This window comes from Salvelinus namaycush, chromosome 29 (assembly GCF_016432855.1).
Source record: "Salvelinus namaycush isolate Seneca chromosome 29, SaNama_1.0, whole genome shotgun sequence".
Taxonomy (NCBI): domain Eukaryota; kingdom Metazoa; phylum Chordata; class Actinopteri; order Salmoniformes; family Salmonidae; genus Salvelinus; species Salvelinus namaycush.
Window position 1 is genome coordinate 25,312,346 of NC_052335.1, and position 21,382 is coordinate 25,333,727.

General features: G+C 43.1%; 1 protein-coding gene across 3 annotated transcripts in view; it reads left to right on the plus strand.

The window, feature by feature from the left end:
- The window catches only part of LOC120024287 (mitogen-activated protein kinase kinase kinase 7-like), a 29,535-nt gene extending 18,810 nt beyond the window's left edge, over nt 1–10,725 (plus strand). For all 3 annotated transcript variants that reach the window (XM_038968487.1, XM_038968488.1, XM_038968490.1), the window contains 5 exons: nt 1,232–1,299; nt 2,567–2,669; nt 3,019–3,080; nt 3,537–3,652; nt 9,114–10,725. In XM_038968487.1, coding sequence (XP_038824415.1) covers nt 1,232–1,299; nt 2,567–2,669; nt 3,019–3,080; nt 3,537–3,652; nt 9,114–9,294 — 530 coding nt within the window. In that variant the 3' untranslated portion in view covers nt 9,295–10,725. The remainder of the gene's footprint in view (nt 1–1,231; nt 1,300–2,566; nt 2,670–3,018; nt 3,081–3,536; nt 3,653–9,113) is intronic.
- The last annotated feature ends 10,657 nt before the right edge of the window (nt 10,726–21,382 follow it).

Sequence of the window (21,382 nt, forward strand, 5' to 3'; positions counted from 1 at the left end):
AACAAAATATGGGATACGTCGAATGGGTATGAATACTTTCTGAAGGCACTTTATAGGCCTAGATCAACAATTACTGCAGTGACAAATAAGCATTTGTCTCAATCCAACATTCAGTGTATTGTTTGTTTCTCTCTGTGTGTGTGTGTGTGTCTGCGTGTGTCTGCGTGTGTGTAGTGTCTATTTGTTTTGGAGTTTTGTGCAACAAGAGAGGTCAAGTTAAAATGGTTAGACCAGTGCTTAGACCTACTTTACCAGAAAATAGACCGGGGCAATTTCCCACATCCATTTTCCCTCTGGTGCCACGTCTTGTAAACCTACATTCCAGGTAGTTTTAGATGTTAGCTTCCATATCATGTAAAAAGTTATGCATTCACAATTTTGTAGTTTGTAGTTTAGAAGGGGAAAAAAATCAGTTGAGGGTATTGTTTAGTTACATTTCTAATAATTTCAATTGTCCCAAATTGTTTTTTATGGTTTCCACCTTAAATATTTCCCTTGTTGCAGTAGTTCAAATGTTGGGTCTGGGATTGATGCCAAGGGGTGTGCGGAGGGTAAAAAAGACCTCCAGTGCTCCCATCGCCAGAAAATTTACAGCAGCTGAATATTCCGACTCTGAAGACATTGTTCATAATTCTCCAGCATAGATCGAACTAATAATACTTCTAACTGCCAGATGGCTGGAATTTCACCTGTAATTCTGACGATGTCAGGCAGGTCAGAGCCAACCTCAGGTTTACCTTGGCTGGGGATGAAGGAGTGGTGGCAGGGTGCAGATCATGGACAGACCAGACCTGATTGTGCTGTTCAGCCCGTTGGCCTTGTCTTGTCTCAATGTGCTATGAGACCTAAAATACCCTAGTTTCCCATCACCAGCATCCCTTACTCACATCCCCCCCCCCCCCCCCCCAAACAAGCAGATCTGCACAAACACGTGACACAGTGAGGCCTAGCTATTCATGTGGTAGGTGTGTGTGTGTTGTGCCGTGTTATTGTGTGGGTTGAGAGGGATGACTACTGCGCTATGGTCATGCTATGGGCATACCAGAGCACATGTGACTGGCCAAGGAGTCAGGGGTTAAATCTGTGCAAATGTCCTGTCTCTGTGTGGCTCTGTGGTTTGGATACCCCACTTTTCACAGACCTAAGGCAGACGCGGACAGACGACAGACAAGTCCCCCTGGAACTGTCTCTAGGTTTTAACGGTTCCTCTATCTCTCCATCTTGTCCACAGCCACCTGTGAGGCGCAGAGACGGAGATCTGTACAGGACCTCCCTGGGGTCGGCACAGAGTCCAGCCAGGTAAGATGCTCTACAGTAGGACAGGTAGGTAAGATGTTCTACAGTAGGACAGCCAGGTAAAATGCTCTACAGTAGGACAGCCAGGTAAAATGCTCTACAGTGGGATAGCCAGGTGAGGTGCTCTACAGTAGGACAGCCAGGTGAGGTGCTCTACAGTAGGACAGCCAGGTGAGGTGCTCTACAGTAGGACAGCCAGGTGAGGTGCTCTACAGTAGGACAGCCAGGTGAGGTGCTCTACAGTAGGACAGCCAGGTGAGGTGCTCTACAGTAGGACAGCCAGGTGAGGTGCTCTACAGTAGGACAGCCAGATTTGATGCTCTACTGTAGGACAAGGCCTGGATTGACTAGTGTAACACCGTACATAAGCCTTTCACAGAGGGGGAAATGCATGTTATGAAAGCTTTCTCAAAAGCTTTTTTGTGGTATAGTATCTTTTCTCTCTCTGTGAATTGCATTGCATTTTAACTGATCGTGTTTTGCTTCCTCGGAGGATTTGATGCATGCTCGATCAAACATGGTGTCCAATGGCGGAAAAGCTAAGTGATGTAATGGAGAATGTCACTGTTGCGAAGATGAATATATTCCAGGTGTAGAAAGAACATTCTCTTGGCTCCCTGTGCATTTTTTTGCAGTAGCAAAATTCCCGTTTTAGTTTAATGAGAAACTAGACTCTGGACATGTATTGATTTATATTTGTATTGTTCTTGTCTGATACATTTTTGCACAAGGTTATCTGTGGAGATCAACTCGTGAATTCCCAGTAGTGGAACTGAGTGTTTTCCTCAGGTTTTCTTACATGTTTCTCTCTTTCGGGAGGGTGTACATAACCCCAGACAGACTTTAGACTTTGTTTTACACACTTTACTTCACAAATTATACGTTGTTTCACCCCACTGAATGAGGCTCAGGATTGCCATGTGGGATTTTGTTGCCGTCTGAAGCCATGGGATGACAGCAAAAATAATTGTTGACTTTGCTTGAGGTTCTGGTGTTTTGTGCTCAGTGGACAAAAGCAATAGCCGTCCTGTATGGCTCAGTTGATAAACCATGACGCTTGTAACGCCAGGATTGTGGGTTCAATTCCCAAGGCCACCCACTTGTAAAATGTATGCACGCACGACTGTGAGTCGCTTTGGATAAAAGCGTCTGCCAAATGGCTTAAAAAAAAAAAAAAAAAATTAAAGGGCCATTTTGTGCACGTGTTTCCACCTCTGATCTTCTACGATTGGCTGTATGAGTGATTGACAGTGTTGTTGGTCTGTTACAGGGGAGCCGGAACAGCAGCAGGTCCTCCAGTCCCAGTGTGAGGATGATGCCGCCTGATAAGACCAGCAGCAGAGGCTATAGCTTCTCTCCCGATGACCCCACAGGTACAGTAGTATTGGTGGCAGGTAGCCTAGCGGGTTAGAGCACTGGGCCAGTAACCAAAAGGTAGCTAGTTCCAATCCCCGAGGCGACAAGGTGAAAAATCTGCCCTTGAGCAAGGCCTTAACCCTAATTGTTCCAGGGTCACCGTTGATGATGGCAGACCCTGGCCGTGACCCCACTCTCTGAAGGGGGAGTTGGGATATGCAAAAAGACAAGGGTCTATTTCTGTTGAAGGACTTCTGGTGTCTATTGATAACTGTGTGCCTGCCCAGTGGACTCGGCTTACACCGAGTCCACTACTGTCACTGTCAGAGCAACAAAAAAACATGAGTCTTGCTCTCTCCTGCCCAGATACCAACGGCTCAGACAACTCCATTCCCATGGCATATCTCACTCTGGACCACCAGCTGCAGGTAGGGAATCATTTCATACCGGACCTCCCCTGTCCCTGTCCTGCTAATGTTAAGCATTATTTTATACCACGATACATCTTGTTCCCACTCCCATCCCATTCAACTGTTTGTGTGGACCTGTCCAAAAACAATATGGTGTCACAGTGAATCTTGATTTTTTTTTGTGTGTGTTTTGATTTGCTATTTTGTTTTAATTGAAATGTTGATGTTTTCCACACTCAAAGATGATTTCAAGGACACTGCAAATTGACTAATTCAATTAGGGCAGGATAACCTCTGAGAAAATGATGCTATCTAAAAAGAGGAATGTCTGTATAAATATCCACTTGCAACGGCGGTGAGATATTTTGTATATTTTTAAAAGCTCTGATGAATCTGATAAACTCTAAAAATGTATTTATATCATCTAACTGGATATATGCTTCCAAATCAATTAATCGCATGGTTTATTTTCAGCCCCTCGCTCCTTGCCCAAACTCCAAAGAGTCCATGGCTGTGTTTGAGCAGCACTGTAAAATGGCCCAGGAGTACCTAAAAGTGCAGACAGAAATCGCCTTGCTGATCCAGAGAAGGTAAATAGTGAACCTTTACTGTACCTCTCCATCTTGTAGGGCAAGTGTTCAGCCACCACCAAAGGGCTGAGGTAATGCGCTGTTCTTTCATTCTGTTAGCGCTCAGTGTTCAGTGTAATTAACTCTAGTCTGTACTGTAGGCCCTGCTGAATGTGACCATACACATCTGTGCGATCCAAGCAGACAAAAATGTCTCCTCGTTTAAGGGGGTGGGCTGTCTTGTGACTAACAGAACAAGCAGCTCCATCAGATGTGAAACATGTATTTAGACTTGGGCATATGACTGCTGAGGGCAGAGGTCCACCCAAAGGCAATTACTAATTTAGATGACCAATGAAATTCAAACAGGCCTGCTAAGCTGTGCAAGTCAAGCGTAGTGGAACAACTGGCTGTGTTTGGATGAAGAGCTAATCTCCTATTCATAGACCATGACTTTAGCAAGGAATTACCACATTTGTGGAATCAGCGGTTTTCTCACAAGCGATTGGATGCTTTGGTGCTTCGTCATCCACCAGCCTAAGCTGTGCTTATTGCATGTGATGCTATTCCTCTGTTCAAGCACAGAGTAATTCACAGTTGTCTTAATCACATTTTTATTATTACTTAAAGGTGCGATATGCAGAAATTGCGCCTCCATTTCCTGGTTGTTAAAATTGTAATAATTCGCCTAATTTCAGTTTGTGCCAAAACAAGCAATGGATAGTGTAGAGCTGTGATTCTCAACTGGGGGGTGACGGGAGGATTTTAAAGGGTCGCGGGACTTGTGCAAGAATAATAAAATGAAATAAAAATAACATTATTTTGAAAGGGCACCGCTGCACCGCTTATTGTTGCTGACTTAACACATGCAGTGCGTCCGCAGTGGTGAAATGGCTAGCTACATTTGGACTCGGAGTGTGTTCACGCTGCACTCACTCACTGACCAATACAATAAATTCTCCCCACACACACACACACACTGATCCAATGAAATGACAGATTTCTTGACACACACACACACACACAAACATTTCGCTACATCTGCAATAACATCTGCAAAATATGTGTATGTGACCAATAAATATTTAATTTGACACACTGATCCAATAAAAATGTCATTCTGCAACATTGTTTTAAATTTGACACGTCCAATCAGATAATACAGATCTTCTTCTGACAGCTAGCTTGATTGACAGCTAACTACGCAGAGGTGTTCTGCAGGCATTGCACGTGTGGATAGTTGGCTGTCATTTAACTCATGTAGCCTAGCTGTCAGAGTAAAATCATGGACCAGTTTTTAAAACGTGCAGCTCCCTCTTCATCTACTGCTGCTACCAACGTCAACAACAAGGCAGACAACCCGGTCCCTATCAAGAAGAGAAAATACCACCCGACTTCATCAAATATAGTTTTATATAGAAGAGGCAGGGTGAGTGTAGACCGCAGTGGGTGCTATGCAACGAGCTGTTAGCTAATGAGAACGTGAAACCCAAAATGAAAAGGCATCAAGCATCCAAGCCACAAAGACAAGACAGCTGACTTTTTTTTTTGTCAATATCTGGAGGCCTCACAAGATTCATTGAAGAACGTCTGCACAGTACAAGAAAAGGCACTTTGTGCATCATACCTTGTGGCCCAGCGTATTGCTAAGTGCAAAAAAAACACACCAGCGCAGAGGATCTCATACTCCCTGCTGCGATTGATAAATGAACTAAAATCTTGGGAGAGTCAGCCGCAACATACTTAAAACTATACCCCTATCCAATGACACTATGAGGAGGAGAATCCAGGACATGTCTGGGGACATAACGTGCCAGACATCAGAGTGCATCAGTGCAAATGTCCATTACGCACTGCAGCTTGATGAATTCACAGATGTGGCTAACCGTGCAATTCTAATGGTCTATGTCAGACACGTCTGGGATAATAACTTCGAGAAGCAGTTCCTTTTTAGTGCCGATTTGCCCACCACCACCACTCCAGAGGCTATCTTTAGCACAATCGATATGTTCCTGGGCTCCGTGGGACTTGCCTGGGATGGGTGTGTCGGTGTGACCACAGATGGGGCAGCTGCCATGACGGGGACAGCACTCTGGAGTAGTAAAGCGGATCCTGAAGAGAGCACCGAGTGCGACGTGGAACCACTGCTTCCTACACAGGGAGGCTTTGGCAGCGAAGGACATCATGCCTGAGCTCCACGCCACTCTCCACAATGCGAGCGAAAAGCGGTTGTTTCCAGGTCTTCTGCAGGGATATGGCGAGGGAGCACCAGCAGTGCTTTATCACGCTTTTATGAGCTTCAAACATTTCGATTGTGAGGAATGGCTCTCGCAAGTTGCCTACCTGGCAGATATTTTTAATCATCTGAATTTGCTCAATGTGTCAATGCAAGGGAGGGGTCACAATTGATTTGAACAGAGGGACAAAGTGGATGGCTTCCAGATGAAGCTTACCGTTTGGGCAAATCATGTTTCTAATGGGAGGATTGACATGTTTCCCGATGCTGATTTTCGAGATTCAAAATCTGATCAACGTAAGGCACCGCGACACTCTGAAAAAGAAATTGTTAAACAGCATCTTGTCAAGCTGCAGGGAAGGTTTTACGACTACTTCCCGGAGGAGAACAGGAGACTAGACGACTGGACCCGGGACCCCTTTTGAGTGGAGATGGGAAGCGTCACGTTGCCAAGTAATGAATAGGATCTGCTGGTGGAGCTGTCATTTGATCGCGGACTGAGCATGCACTTCCCGGAAATGACACTGCCATAGTTCTGCTGCAGCGTAATGGTAGAGTATCCTGCTCTCACCTGTCATGAATCATGCTACCGTTCAGCACTACCTATCTGTGTGAAAGTGGCTTCTCTGCTATGGCCGTGCTGAAAACTAAAAGCAGAAACAAACTGTACAGCCAGCATGACCTCCGAGTTGCCCTGTCAACCATCACCCCAAACTTCAGTGAATTTATCAAACTAAAGAAACCCCCCCAGCTTTCCCACTGATAGACCACACACACGATAAAAAAACAGCTTAAGGAGTTATTGTTCAATGTTAATTAATTCTAACATTCATATTATACTTTATTTAAATGGTTAAAAAACATACACCTTTAAAAATAAATTCAAAGTTGTGAAACTATTCAGATGGTAATTAATAATAAAGAATTCCTAATGATTGTTGTTTCTTCTATTTTAAAAACTGGTATGTGTTACTGAGTCTGATCATGTATTACACCCCACTCCTGAACTGGTCGCCTAATTAAATGGCTTATTCTCTTGAATTGATAATACATGTGTTCTCAGTTAATATGGCTGTGTAATGACTTTCTTTAATAACATCATTGAGTCTATTTTGCAAGTGAAACCTGCCCAAGAAGGCAGCTGCAAATGTAATCATCAACAGTCCATAATATTGGGTTGTGACTTCATTGTGACTGTCAAACGTTGGTCCCCAGACAAAACCAGTTGAAAACCACTGGTGTAGAGAGTCATTGTTCCCTCTAAACCGCTGTGAAATATCTTTTCATTAAACCAAAAATATTGTATTTTCAGCTGTTTGAAGCTGGTTTACAAAACCAAAAGTAGATGACACAAAAACAAAACTTAAAGAACAGGAAGCATAGAAAAGGGGCACATAGAACAGATACCGGGGAACAGTGGGCTAACTGCCTTGTTCAGGGGCAGAACGACAGATTTTCACTTTGTCAGCTCGGGGATTCGATCCAGCAACCTTTCGGTTACTGGCCCAACGCTCTAACCACATTTCTATGTGAATGTGGTTGGGTCGTCCAAAAAGTTACATATTGCAGCTTTAATGGCATATCCCTTTCCTTTTTTTCTTGTTCTCATTCTGTATGCTTTCCTCTCCGATGCCTTTCTCTTTTTAATCTTAGTCATGTTTGTATTTTCTTATGTAAACTGCACTGCAATTAAGTTTTCTGTATTGTAAAGTGCACCATTGTGGCACATGTAAAAAAATAAAATAAACGTCCTGTCACTGTCAACTGCGTTTATTTTCAGCAAACTTCACGTGTAAATATTTGCATGAACATAAGATTCAACAACTGAGACATAAACTGAACAACTTCCACAGACATGTGACTAACAAATGGAATAATGTGTCCCTGAACAAAGGGGAGGTCAAAATCAAAAGTAACAGTCAGTATCTGGTGTGGCCACCAGCTGCATTAAGTACTGCAGTGCATCTCCTCCTCATGGACTGCACCAGATTTGCCAGTTCTTGCTGTGAGATATTACCCCACTTCCACCTAGACACCTGCAAGTTCCCGGACATTTCTGGGGGAATTGGCCCTAGCCCTCACCCTCTGATACAACAGGTCCCAGACGTGCTCAATGGGATTGATATTTGGGCTCTTCGCTGGCCTTGGCAGAACACTGACATTCCTGTCTTGCAGGAAATCACGCACAGAACGAGAGGTATGGCTGGTGGCATTGTCATGCTGGAGGGTCATGTCAGGATGAGCCTGCAGGAAGGGTGCCACATGAGGGAGGAGGATGTCTTCCCTGTAACGCACAGCGTTGAGATTGCCTGCAATGACAACAAGCTCAGTCCAATGATGCTGTGACACACCCCGCCCCAGACTATGGCGGACCCTCCACCTCCAAATCGATCCCGCTCCAGAGTACAGGCCTTGGTATAACGCTCATTCCTTTGACGATAAACACGAATCCGACCATCACCCCCGGTGAGACAAAACCGCGACTCGTCAGTGAAGAGCACTTTTTTCCAGTCCTGTCTGGTCCAGCGACGGTGGGTTTGTGCCCATAGGCGACATTGTTGCCGGTAATGTATGGTGAGGACCTGCCTTACAACAGGCCTACAAGCCCTCAGTCCAGCCTCTCTGCCTATTGCGGACAGTCTGAGCACTGATGGAGGGATTTTACATTCCTGGTGAAACTCGGGCAGTTGTTGTTGCCATCCTGTACCTGTTCCGCAGGTGTGATGTATTCGGATGTACCGATCCTGTGCAGGTGTTGTTATACGTGGTCTGCCACTGCGAGGACGATCAGCTGTCCGTCCTGTCTCCCTGTAGCGCTGTCTTAGGCGTCTCACAGTACAGACATTGCCATTTATTGCCCTGGCCACATCTGCAGTCCTCATGCCTCCTTGCAGCATGCCTAAGGCATGTTCACGCAGATGAGCAGGGACCCTGGGCATCTTTCTTTTGGTATTTTTCAGAGTCAGCAAAAAGGCCTCTTTAGTGTCCTACGTTTTCATAACTGTGACCTTAATTGCCTATCATCTGTAAGCTGTTAGTTTCTTAACGACTGTTCCACAGGTGCATGTTCATTAATTGTTTATGGTTCATTGAATCGGCATGGGAAACAGTGTTTAAACCCTTTATAATGAAGATCTGTGAAGTTATTGGGATTTTTGCGAATTTTCTTTGAAAGACAGGGTCCTGAAAAAGGGACATTTCTTTTTTTGCTGAGTTTGTGTAAATAATACCAATCTATATCTCCAGGAAGGAGTTGATCGCTGAACTGGACCAAGATGAGAAGGACCAGCAGAACACGTCCCGCCTGGTCCAGGAGCACAAGAAGTTGCAGGAGGAGAATAAGTCTCTGTCCACCTACTACCAGAAGTGCAAAAAGCAGCTGGAACTGATCCGCGCTCAACAACCGAAGAGACAGGGCACCTCATGATGATCCACAAGCTGGCCCCTACCTGGCTCATGCTGCAGAGACACAAACAAACTGTCCCCATGTCATATCCCCTGTTCTCCTCCTCTACTGTTCCGGGTCACCTGTAGTCTGGACTGAAACCCAAACCCTACCTGCAAAGCATTTGCCATCTCTCTCTCCTCGTCCCTCTGCCCTATGACAGCTATGATCTCAACCTAGGTGCCCCCGCCCACCAGCACCTGGGCCCTGTAGGTTCCAGTGGATCTTGTTTTACTTTGTACTGTAAAGAGACCTGTGTTTTACTGTATACCTGCATGTTGCGTCATAGACACACTGCTGATAACATGGAATGGACAATAAGGTGTGCACTCAAGCAGGCTGTTATGGAAAGTCTCTGTGCCCATATGTTTGCACATCTTTACAGTATATTCTTTGATAGCAGACCAAAGCAATCAGCATCCATCTACCCTCTCTGTCCATAAAGAGCTGTAGTCCTGAGGTTGTGATTGCCCTAGGTTCAGTGAACACAGAGGGCAGAGGAGTGGGCTTCTAGCTCTCAATGGTCAGCCATCCTTTGGGTCAGAAAGGATGCTTCTTGAGGTGTGAGTCCTGTACAGTAACCTCCTATTGCCTTGTGTTCCACTGAGCCTGATGGGAGGGGAGGCCAGTGAGGGGTGTGAAATATGTTTCTTTCTATTGCTCTCAGGGCCCCTCGGACCCTCCCCTGGGCTGCCTGGTCAGTGTGTGTGTGTGTGTCCTCCTCCCACAGTCCAGTCCTCCCGTTGGTTAGTCTGACCCTGACCTGTCTTCCTTACTGGCTAGTGGCCATGTGTCCTTGAGAATGTGAAAAACAAAGATGGACGTGTGAGTTATGTTCAGAATTTGGCGTTTTTTATGAATTACTAACTGAATTTGGCGTTTTTATGAATTACGAACTGAATTTGGCGTTTTTATGAATTACGAACTGAATTTGGCGTTTTTTATGAATTACGAACTGAATTTGGCGTTTTTTATGAATTACGAGCAGGATTTATTTGACTGTGATCACTAAGTTCTAAGTGTGTTTTTTACCCTCTTAGGCAGAAATAGCCACCCTTGTATCAAAATAATGTAGACGTCTCCGTTCTCCCTCCTAGTTTTTATGGCAGCATAACCCCTTACAGAAGAAATCCACCACAACCTGACAACCTATCTGAAAGTATTTAATGTAAGTTGCATTCATTTTAACGGGGGATGTATTTTAGATATGCCTTGCATATCCATGATGTGTCTGTGGATAAAAAAAAGAATGTCTCGGCTTGTTAAAAGTACCTGTATTGAAACGTGGGTTGGGTCTTAAACAGAGATGCGATATTTATAGGTCGCTTTCAAACAACAACACAAGCAAAATATGAGACTTGTTTTTTCAACCTGCTTAAGTAAAATAAACTTTGTATGAGGTTGAAAGTGCAACATGTTTATCATGACTTCAGTATTTTGTGTTTCTTTGTCTTTTATTATTCTATAATTTGTATAAGTAAGACAACGTTTTTGTGTTAGGGATTATAATTTTATCTGGTATGGGAATATACTGAGGTACAGTGCATTTGGAAAGTATTCAGACCCCTTGACTTTTTCCACATTTTGTTACGTTACAGCCTTGTTCTAAAATTGATTCAATAAAAACATTCCCTTCATCAATCTACACACACTGTCCCATAATGACAAAGCAAAAACAGGTTTTTAGACATTTTTGTTAATACAAATAAAAAGCTGAAATATCACATTTACATAAATATTCAGACCCTTTACTCTGTACTTTGTTGAAGCACCTTTGGCAGAGATTTCAGCCTCGCGTCTTCTTGGGTATGAAGCTACAAGCTTGGCACACCTGTATTTGGGGAGTTTCTCCCATTCTTTCTCTGCAGATCCTCTCAAGCTCTGTCAGGTTGGATGGGGAGTGTCGCTGCACAGCTATTTTCAGGTCTCTCCAGAGATGTTTGATCAGGTTCATGTCCGGGCTCTGGCTGGGCCACTCAAGGACATTCACAGACTTGTCCCGAAGCCACTCCTGCGTTGTCTTAGCTGTGTGCTTAGGGTCGTAGTCCTGTTGGAAGTTGAACCTTTGCCCCAGTCTGAGTGCTGCAGAGATGGTTGTCCTTCTGGAAGGTTCTCCCATCTCCACAGAGGAACTCTAGAGCTCCTTCAGAGTGACCATCGGGTTCTTGGTCACCTCCCTAACCAAGGCCCTTCTCCCCCGATTGCTCAGGCGGCCAGCTCTAGGAAGATTCTTGGTGGTTCCAGACTACTTCCATTTAAGAATGATGGAGGCCACTGTATTCTTGGGGACCTTCAATGCTGCAGACATTTTTTGGTATCCTTCCTCAGATGGCCTCGGAGCACTATGGACAATTCCTTCGACTTCATGGCTTGGTTTTTGCTCTGACATGCACTGTCAACTGTGGGACCTTTTATGTACACAGGTGTGTGCCTTTCCAAATCATGTCCAATCAATTGAATTTACCACAGGTGGACTCCAAGTTGTAGAAACATTTCAAGGATGATCAATGGAAACAGGATGCACTTGAACTTGAGTTCGAGCCTCAGAGCAAAGGGTCTGAATACTTGTGTAAAAAAAAAAACTTGCTTTATTATTATGGGGTATTGTGTGTAGATTGAATCAAATTTTAGAATAAGGTGGTAACGTAACAAAATGTGGAAAAAGTAAAAGGGTCTGAATACTTCCCGAAAACACTGTATACAAGGAGAGACCTATCTGTATACAAGGAGAGACCTAAGGAGAGACCTATCCCTCTCCTAAATGTTGTTTTTTAGTTTTTAGTGCCTTAGAATTTTGTTGCTAGCTGTTAAAGTACTTGACTTGTTTTTCTTTGCTATATTGAGGTGGGAGAAGTTGTTCACTTGCGCCTCATTTTAATGGACAGTCAGTGAGAATGGACAGTCAGTGAGAATTATGTGACTTTGTGTTTTTTGGGGAGGATTGTTTATTATGCTAATTAATTCCCAGGAGGCTGATTGTCTGGTCAATGGTGATGTCAATATGCTGCAAAGGAAATCTTAATGAAATCTGTCACTGCTTTCCCCAATGAATATAATTAATCCCAGTAGATTTAAGTATCCATGAAAAAAGTTGATAAGAGAAATGATCTTACTTTAAAAAGTTGTCTTGGTGTTTAATTTGAGCAGACCTGTCTTAACTACAGTCCTTCAAATGTTTTGCACAATCATCTGGTTTTACTGATCACATGTAACAAACAGTTTGATTCTGGTACTTTGAAATACACATTCTGATGTACGAGACAGGTGAAATTGTGGGTTCATTTGCTGCAGTGAGTATATACCTAGTTTTTCAGTTTAAAGTTATGTTCACTATATCGTTTTATTGACCATTTCCTGTATATAAATGTTTCTTAAGCTATAGGGAACAGGTATGTGCCTAGGAGGGAGGCATCAAGAAATAAACTAAACGGGGACAAATTGTATTATTTGAACATGTTTTATATATTTGTATGAGAGAGTGTGTGTGTGTGTGTGTTCGCATCTACACAGACACCCAAATAATTCATAAAACATAGTGATCCACATTGCTCATGGTTACTAAAAATGCCAGAACATAGTCCCTAGTTGTTATGATTAGAAAGTGAGCTAAATGAATCTGTGCATGTGTTTATTTTCATGTTAGGTCTCAAAGCTACCAGTAACACCCTCAAAACAAACTGTTGTGTGGGCTGGGGTAAGGCGTTTACACCTGGACTGCCAACACAAAACATTAGTCTGGTAAAGGATGGACGACTGATGACTCGCATCACATCAGTCAAGACATTACTGTGTAGAACTTCAACCATTACTGTCTTATCTTTTGTAGTGGTTCATTGTCTTATACACTGAGAGAACAAAACATTAATACACTAATATTGAGTTGCACCCCCTTTTCCCCCCAGAACAGCCTCAATTCATCGAGGCATAGACTCTGGTGTCGAAAGCGTTCCACAGGGATGCTGACTGACCCATGTTGACTCCAATGCTTCCCACAGTTGTCAATTTGGCTGGATGTCCTTTGGGTGGTGGACTGTTCTTGATACACACGGGAAACTGTTGAGCATGAACAATCCAGCATCATTGCAGTTCTTGACACACTCAAACCGGTGCTACCATACCCCGTTCAAAGGCACTTTAAATCTTTTGTTTTGCCCATTCACCTTCTGAATGGCACACGCACAATGTGTCAAATTGCCTCAAGGCTTAAAAATCCTTCTTTAACCTGTCTCCTCCCCTTCATCTACACTGATTGAAGTGGATTTAACAAGTGACATCAATAAGGGATCATAGCTTTCACCTGGTCAGTTTGTCATGAAAAGAGCAGGTGTTCCTAGTGTGGAGATATCTTGGTGTCATATTGTATTTGACCAGGAGGTGGCGTACAAGATCTCGACATGGTCTTTTCACAGCGTTTAGTACTGTAGTCATTTTGGTATAGTTGTTCACTGTCCAGGAACTGAGGCCGTTTTTCAGACGAAGAAACCGAGTATTGCCACTGCGGTATAACAATTGAGGGGATCGAACCTGCCCCTTTACGTTGTGTGTAATGATACAATACCCAGGGTAACCTAATGTATTTGTATGAATGATCATCTTTTTATATTGGGCAAAAGTTATACAAGTCTCTAACAAAGCTGGTCAGATTTGCCTTTGATATTGAAGTCAGCAAAAACCAATGATATGAGTTCTCTTTTCTAGGATGAAACTTACATAAGACAGGGTTTATATTTCATGTTAAAATGATCCCTTAACTGCTTACAAAGGCTTTGTTTTAACCCTCACAAAAAAGTTTATCGTGTGTTTGAAGTTGACTGCTAAAGAGAAGACAATGAATCATTTCATTGAGGAGAAATGATGTCATCTTCCTTCTGCAGCCAGGTATTGTGTTGTGCTCTGGCTGGCCTGCATGCCCTTGTTGAGCGCTGATGGAAATAAGGAACTGAGCATATTGTTAGCAGGCCTATCCTGCGCTGCTTTGTTCTCACAGGGACATTCACTTCTCTTCCTGTCTCTGCAGACTAGGTCGAAAGAATACAGGTAAGACAACGTCGTCACAAATCGGACCAGCGCCATTGCTAACAAGCTTAGCTGGTCCCTGGTCCCATTGTTGCAAAGAGCTGTCGGATATTAGAATGGTGTTTTAAATGATCTTATCACAGCACTGGTAAACCATGGTTGACCAACTCGCTTACCAAAAAGGCTGACCTTTATCCCATCATAAGAAGGTTCATGTCCATTCTATTATTCTAACTCTGGGTGAAGGTCTGTGTGGCCAAGGAAACAAGAATCCCATCTGTACATTCCAAATGCACATTCTATTCCCTTCCTAGCGCACTACTTAATATTGCACTTCACTCTAGGGTGTCATTTGGGATGCTCGCCAAGTCTTAATACGCAGTGTAATCTCTATTTCCTAGATGCATCATGTGTCTTTCTGTGTTAACAACTGTGAAGGTGTGTTTGGGTACACACATTGATTCTGGTTGCATGCGTGAATCCAATATTTACATTCTTGATAGGGGATTAGTTACATTTGTAAGAACTATTGTGCATGTGTTGAAGGAAGATATGGCATACTGCATTACATGGTTAGAGCCAAAAAGAATGATAATCTTCTCTCTGATAAGGGACATTTCACTTGAAATGTGCATTAGATTTAAATATATCTCGTGGTGCCATGGAAACAGTGTGACATAAGTAGGCTAGAAACGGTCGGCGAGATGTTGCAGTTTTTAATAATGGAAAGAGTGTGGGTCGTAATTTTTTACCGGTATGTTGGTCTATAAATTTCTCTGTGTGCCAGATACCTGTTCCGTTAATCTGTATGAATCCCTGGTTGGCCTTCAAAGAGGCTCTAGATGATCTGTTTAAGTTCTCGTCTGCAGAGTCAAATACATCACACACAAAATGACTCCTGTTCCAGCTCTGTGTTGTCAGTTTACTTTCTGTACATCTTACCAGGCATATTATTGCATGTAAGGCTCTATCGTATATTTGTACAGTAGTAAGTCATTAGCTTTGACCGACATTGTCCTATTGTATTACCGTAAAAATAAACAATCGGTAATTTTCTAAAGTGATTTACTGGATCAGAAACAATTAGCAACCGAAACAGAAAATTGATTACCGATTTAAAGAAAAATATCAAAAATATTGGGTAGTAAACAATTGCAAGTGCTACCTGTCTCCCTAGACGTTCAAAATGATCCTCATTAGCATCCGTCTAAAGATAGACTGGCTGAAATTCTCAACAGAAAACAATTGATGTAATGTCAATTAAGCTAAGCCGTCCTATTGTATAATTTTGTCCTGGAATTGACAGTTGTAATGAGAGGATACATGATGTCATTTCTAGTCCTGTTGAGGGTGACAGTGACAACCTCCCACCAAGACAGAGGAGGAGCCATATGAACAAGAGGTCTCCAATGTGTATGTATGACAGACCAGATGTAACGGGTTGTGATAAAACAACTAATACCAGGGAAATGTCTGTTGACATGTCATATTTTCTATTGATATGTTCCCATATCACAGATGCTGACCCCATTGAGATGACTCACTGTCTCCTGCACTGTACTGTGTACTGTATATTAGATGTAATGTAATGGGACGTGTTTATCTTTAATCATGAGAGCTGCATACCACATCTTCTCCCCAGATGGGTCTGGGCAGTGGAGAGGACAGGAGAGAGGACTGGCTCTAGAATACAGCTAGATAACAATCAACCATTCCCTTGCACCTTTCAGTCTGCACATTTCCCTCCACAAAGCCAACGGCAATAAAATGGCAATCAGATTCAAAATATGTACAGTGTATGTGTACATTTTACAAGAGTGTTTCTATGTGACAGAGAAGGGGGGTGTTGAAGCACTGGCTGTGTTGTGAATGGGACAGTGAAACAGGCTGTTATTTCATGCTCGTGACTGACAGTGTGTGGGTGAAAGGTAATTGCTGAAGTATGCCTGTGGTGATGACGGGGGCTTTTAGAGGAGCAGAGAGAGAGAGAGAGAGAGAGAGAGAGAGAGAGAGAGAGAGAGAGAGAGAGAGAGAGAGAGAGAGAGAGAGAGAGAGAGAGAGAGAGAGAGAGAGAGAGAGAGAGAGAGAGAGAGAGAGAGAGAGAGAGAGAGAGAGAGAGAGAGAGAGAGAGAGAGAGAGAGAGAGAGAGAGAGAGAGAGAGAGAGAGAGAGAGAGAGAGAGAGAGAGAGAGAGAGAGAGAGAGAGAGAGAGAGAGAGAGAGAGAGAGAGAGAGAGAGAGAGAGAGAGAGAGAAAAAAGCTCAAAATGTGATTACTCATATATCGCACTCTGTTTACTCCACCTGTCCATCAACGGATCAGGAGACTGTCTCTCACACTCCGGTGGCCCATCTTAAAGGATTTCACCTGTTTAGCCACACGGCAAGCAGCTTAGAGCACAGAGGTCCACTTCCCATGTAAACAGCCCATGAAAGCCAGCTGAGTCTAGACTAAACAGAGAGATCAGCTCTTTACTGCAATATCCAGTCACACAGTGAGTTCTTCAAAAGCAACTGGCTATAAACTCATCATCAACACAAGAATTGTGGCACTGTTATGGCTATTCCTTTTCCAGCTTATCCTGGTCAGATACTTTTTCCTGGGCGGAACTGGCAGCCACTCAGAAATTCTTGTCTCTGCTCCTCCTCCCCTCACTGGCCAGAACTCACACATCAGTGGCTCAAACTGGCAGTAAACAAAGCTCTGTTATTGTTTGACTGTTTGGGTTTTTCTACACCATGTGGGTGATTGAGGGTTATGCTTATGTGTCAAGGCATTGGTTTGGCATTGTTTTGCACCCTGCAACCCCAGCCTCACCGCCCACGCACATACACACACTTGTCCACACTTGACGAACATAAAATAACAACCTGTCAGCTGTGCATATTCTGGCTTTTATCTTTCAATCTCAAAGGTAAAGGGGAAAAATGCAAACTAGTTAAACTGCCAGACAAGTATTGTAGGAGGCATGAGGCAAGGATTGACCTGAAGTCATCACAAGTCTTCTAGTCAAACAGTAGTGTTCTGGGAAAAATATACTCAAGAAGTGTAGCTGTAATAGTTTTGGGAGGTGTGTGCGTTTTTGTCTGTTTGTTATTGTCTGTGTGTGTGTTTGTTATTGTGTGTGTGTGTGTGTGTGTGTGTGTGTGTGTGTTTGTTATTGTGTGTGTACTCTATAGTGTGTGTGTGTGTGTGTGTGTGTGTGTGTGTGTGTGTGTGTGTGTGTGTGTGTGTGTGTGTGTGTGTGTGTGTGTGTGTGTGTGTGTGTGTGTGTGTGTGTGTGTGTGTGTGTGTGTGTTACCTGTCCTGAAGTTAACCTGAGCCAGGGAAGTTGTTCTGTGGCAGGCTTTGTTATGAATGGCGGTTAGAACGGTCCCTGGGGTGCTGTCAGAGCCACAGTAATTGACGTAATCAAGGTATTTGGCTTTGTGTCTCATGCTGACTGCTGGCTGACAACAAGGCTGCATTTACGTCTTTGTGCCTCTGCCTGGGCTTGCCGAACTCCTTAGCTAGCAAATTCATGGATGTTTTCCGGCTCTGTGTCCTATCGCTCATACCGCAAAACCAAATGAATCACTTTTAAATGAGTCATCCCTCCGTGCTGTGACTCTTTGACCGACTTGTCTCTCTCTCAGTTTGTGCAGGGCTTTTGTTTTTACTCCCAACACTATTGCTATGTGTCACTAATTTCGGCAAATGCAAGATTATACATATGCCGGCTATACTTGCAGTGCAATGTGTTGGTGTATATACCTTAAATATACAGTGTATAAATGAAGTATACACTAAGTATAAAACGTTTTAATTAATAAACATCAAAAGCCATTAGATCTGTGTATGTTCTACTCTTTCCAAGAAGTGAATTGTCAAGACGGCATTTCTAGGTGAAGCTCCCTCAGTGTAGATAGAAAACTCCTGTGTGGTCTGTCTGGATTGCTATGAGGTATCTCTGTTAATCTAAATCAAATCAAAGTTTATTGGTCGCGTACACAGATTAGCAGATGTTATAGCAGGTGCAGCGAAATGCTTATGCTACTAGCTCCTAACAATGCAGTATAATGTCAAACAAGTACACAAATAATAACCCCCTGATAAAAATGCACAAGAAATTAAGAAATGTTGGAACGAATCCAATGAACAACCCAAATAGCACTATAACAGTAATCCAAATGAACAACCCAAATAGCACTGTAACAGTAATCCAAATGCAATCTATACGTACAGTTTATACCCTGGATGAATTTACACTAGATATACTGAGAATGATATGTACAGCAGTAGATAAATTAGCGGTGTCAAGACTCCAGCATATAAATGCACAGTATAAACCCCATAGCAAAAATGGATAGAATAGCAGGAAATTAGCTTTCGGACCAGAGTCCAGAATATAAATATATATGTATGTGAATGGTGTGTATGGACAGTATGTGAATTGAATGCTGTGTATCTCAGTAGTTATATAGGATGAGTCATGACTAGAATACAGTATATACATATAAAATAGTTTGTAAACATTATTTGAAATCCCAGAAGAGTATTTTTCCAGACATAGCAGCATAGTATCTGGATGTACTTAACTAGCTGTAGTTTGTGGAGATTGTTTCCTTATAATGGAATGCCCTCTCTCTGCTTATTCTTTATGCAACTCAACACAAAAGAATGTTCCTCCCTATTGAGCAATCTGTGCAACTGCCTTGTCCACACAGATTTCCCTCTGCTCTGTTGGTGAGTTGAGTCAGACCTTCCTTTCTGTAGTGCCCCAATGCACTGTGCTGTACCTCCAATGTCTTGACTGAATGTCAGACACTGAACATGTTGTTTGTATTAGCGCTAATCAGACTTCCTGACATAAAACCAGTGTTGGTCTGCAGTGTAGGCGGAAATCAAAGGCATCGCCATCCCCATGTAGACTCCTTACCCCCCATCTCACCCCCTCCTCTTCTTCCAAACCCACCCACCTCCTTCCGCCAACCAACCTCAGTTAGCCCTCTAGGAAAAGGCCCTAGGGAGAGGTCGTTGACTGCTGTGTGTGTGTGTGTGTGTGTGTGTGTGTGTGTGTGTGTGTGTGTGTGTGTGTGTGTGTGTGTGTGTGTGTGTGTGTGTGTGTGTGTGTGTGTGTGTGTGTGTGTGTGTGTGTGTGTGTGTGTGTGTGTGCATTCTCCTCGTGCACTTTAAGCATTCTCAGCATATGCAAGATGTTGACTTCAGGAGCACTGTCTGCTGAGACAAAAGAATGAACCATATCTGTCTCTCAGTACTAAGATATGGGACACCCTCCCTCCAGAGGCCACCAGGCGAGCTTTGGTGCTGAACCATTTGGATGGGTATTAAAAGCTTCAGAAGTCCTGAAGGTTTTTGAGGATGAATATAAATATGAATTTCTTCACTAATCTGCTGGATAAGTTTGGGATTGTTAAGCGGTGTTTCTCTGGCCTCCCAAAAATCCCGGACCTCCTTGCTTTTCTCCTCACTAAATGTCTCACTTCACACTTGTCCTCTCTTTTTTTTCTCTAACAATGTTTAGTTCATTGTTGCCCTTTGACATTAAAAGGGTAGTTCTGTGTTATCCATGGCTCATCTCAAATGTAAGTTTGAACTTTTGTGTTGGTTACACATTCACTCTAAAATGTAAACAATGCATGTTGCTTTATCCGCAAGGCAGCTAAGAGGAGGATGACCAACCATGACCTGGTGCAGATGTCTCACTGCGGAACTCAAAAACACCCACTTGTCATGTCCGGAGGCAGAAAAGACTGACAGCGTTCGTCCAGGAACGAAGAGGATTGATTAAGTAAGCATGTTGCTTCATATTTAAAAGACACAGTAACAGTAAAGGGGTCATACAGAGAACATCTGCAAATACGTATCTTCCAGATGGTGCAGCGGTCTAAGGCACTGCATCTCAGCGCTAGAGGCGTCACTACAGACCCTGGTTCGATTCCAGGCTGTATCACAACCGGCTGTGATTGGGAGCACAATTGGCTCTGCGTCGTCTGGGTTAGGGTTTGGCCAGGGTAGGCCATCATTGTAAATAAGAATTGGTTCTTAACTGACTTGCTAGTTAAATAAAGGTTAAATTAAATAAATAAAACATGTATGAATCTGTCAATTGCTCAAGAAAACGCCATCCCCTGAGTCTACCATAGTGTACATGAAGTGTAGTACTTAGTCTAAACTAGTCAAAATAATTGCTCTCTATATACAGTAGGCTAACATGCCATTGCAAGTCTGGCAAGAGGCTGCTATGATCCTGTCTACTTGTAATCAATAGTCTATCCGTGGAACTGTGCTGATTGCTGAACTATCCAATAACTAACTATATGCAATCCAGTCGTTTCCAGATAAAAAACGTTTGTTACTTTTATTTTATCAGGGAGATATCACTTGCAGGGAATGTGTTTTATTGTTTGTGATTCTGTGCAGCTGGAAGTATTGAGAAATAACCCACAGGCCCAGAACATCTATGAAAATCATCATGCATGTATTGTTCGCAGGAATGACCTTCTTGGGTAGGCCTACCACACAGTGTTGAATGCTCATATAAGCGTCTAGATGCATAGTGACATAAGATTCAGTAGAGTTGTGGAATAGAAATATGGACCTGTATACACCAAGTTATCCCAAACTCGGTCCTGCCCCCCTCTCTCCCCAGCCTCAGGACCAAGTTTGGGAAACCCTGGTATACACTATAGGCCCCACATTTCAGGTTTCAAGTCCCAGTGCAATACATTTCAAATAACACTTTTCCATTTTCATGTGTTTTCAGATTTAAAAGTCTTATGTCACTCATGATAATACCTTGTTCCCGTATTTCTCTGCTGTTGCATAAACAAATGCCTGTTGGTGACAGTGTTGTCGTGTCCCTACCGCCAGTAAGACGCCCTTCAGCCGCAGCATGGGGTGTTACAGAACTCTGAATGCCACTCTGTAAAATGTTGAGTGAGTGAACTGAATATATTGGGATGAGAAAGGAAAGCTGTCTGTGGTGGCATGATTATTTATAGTATTAGTATTTAGTAGTTTATTAGGATCCCCATTAGCTACTGTTAAAGCAGT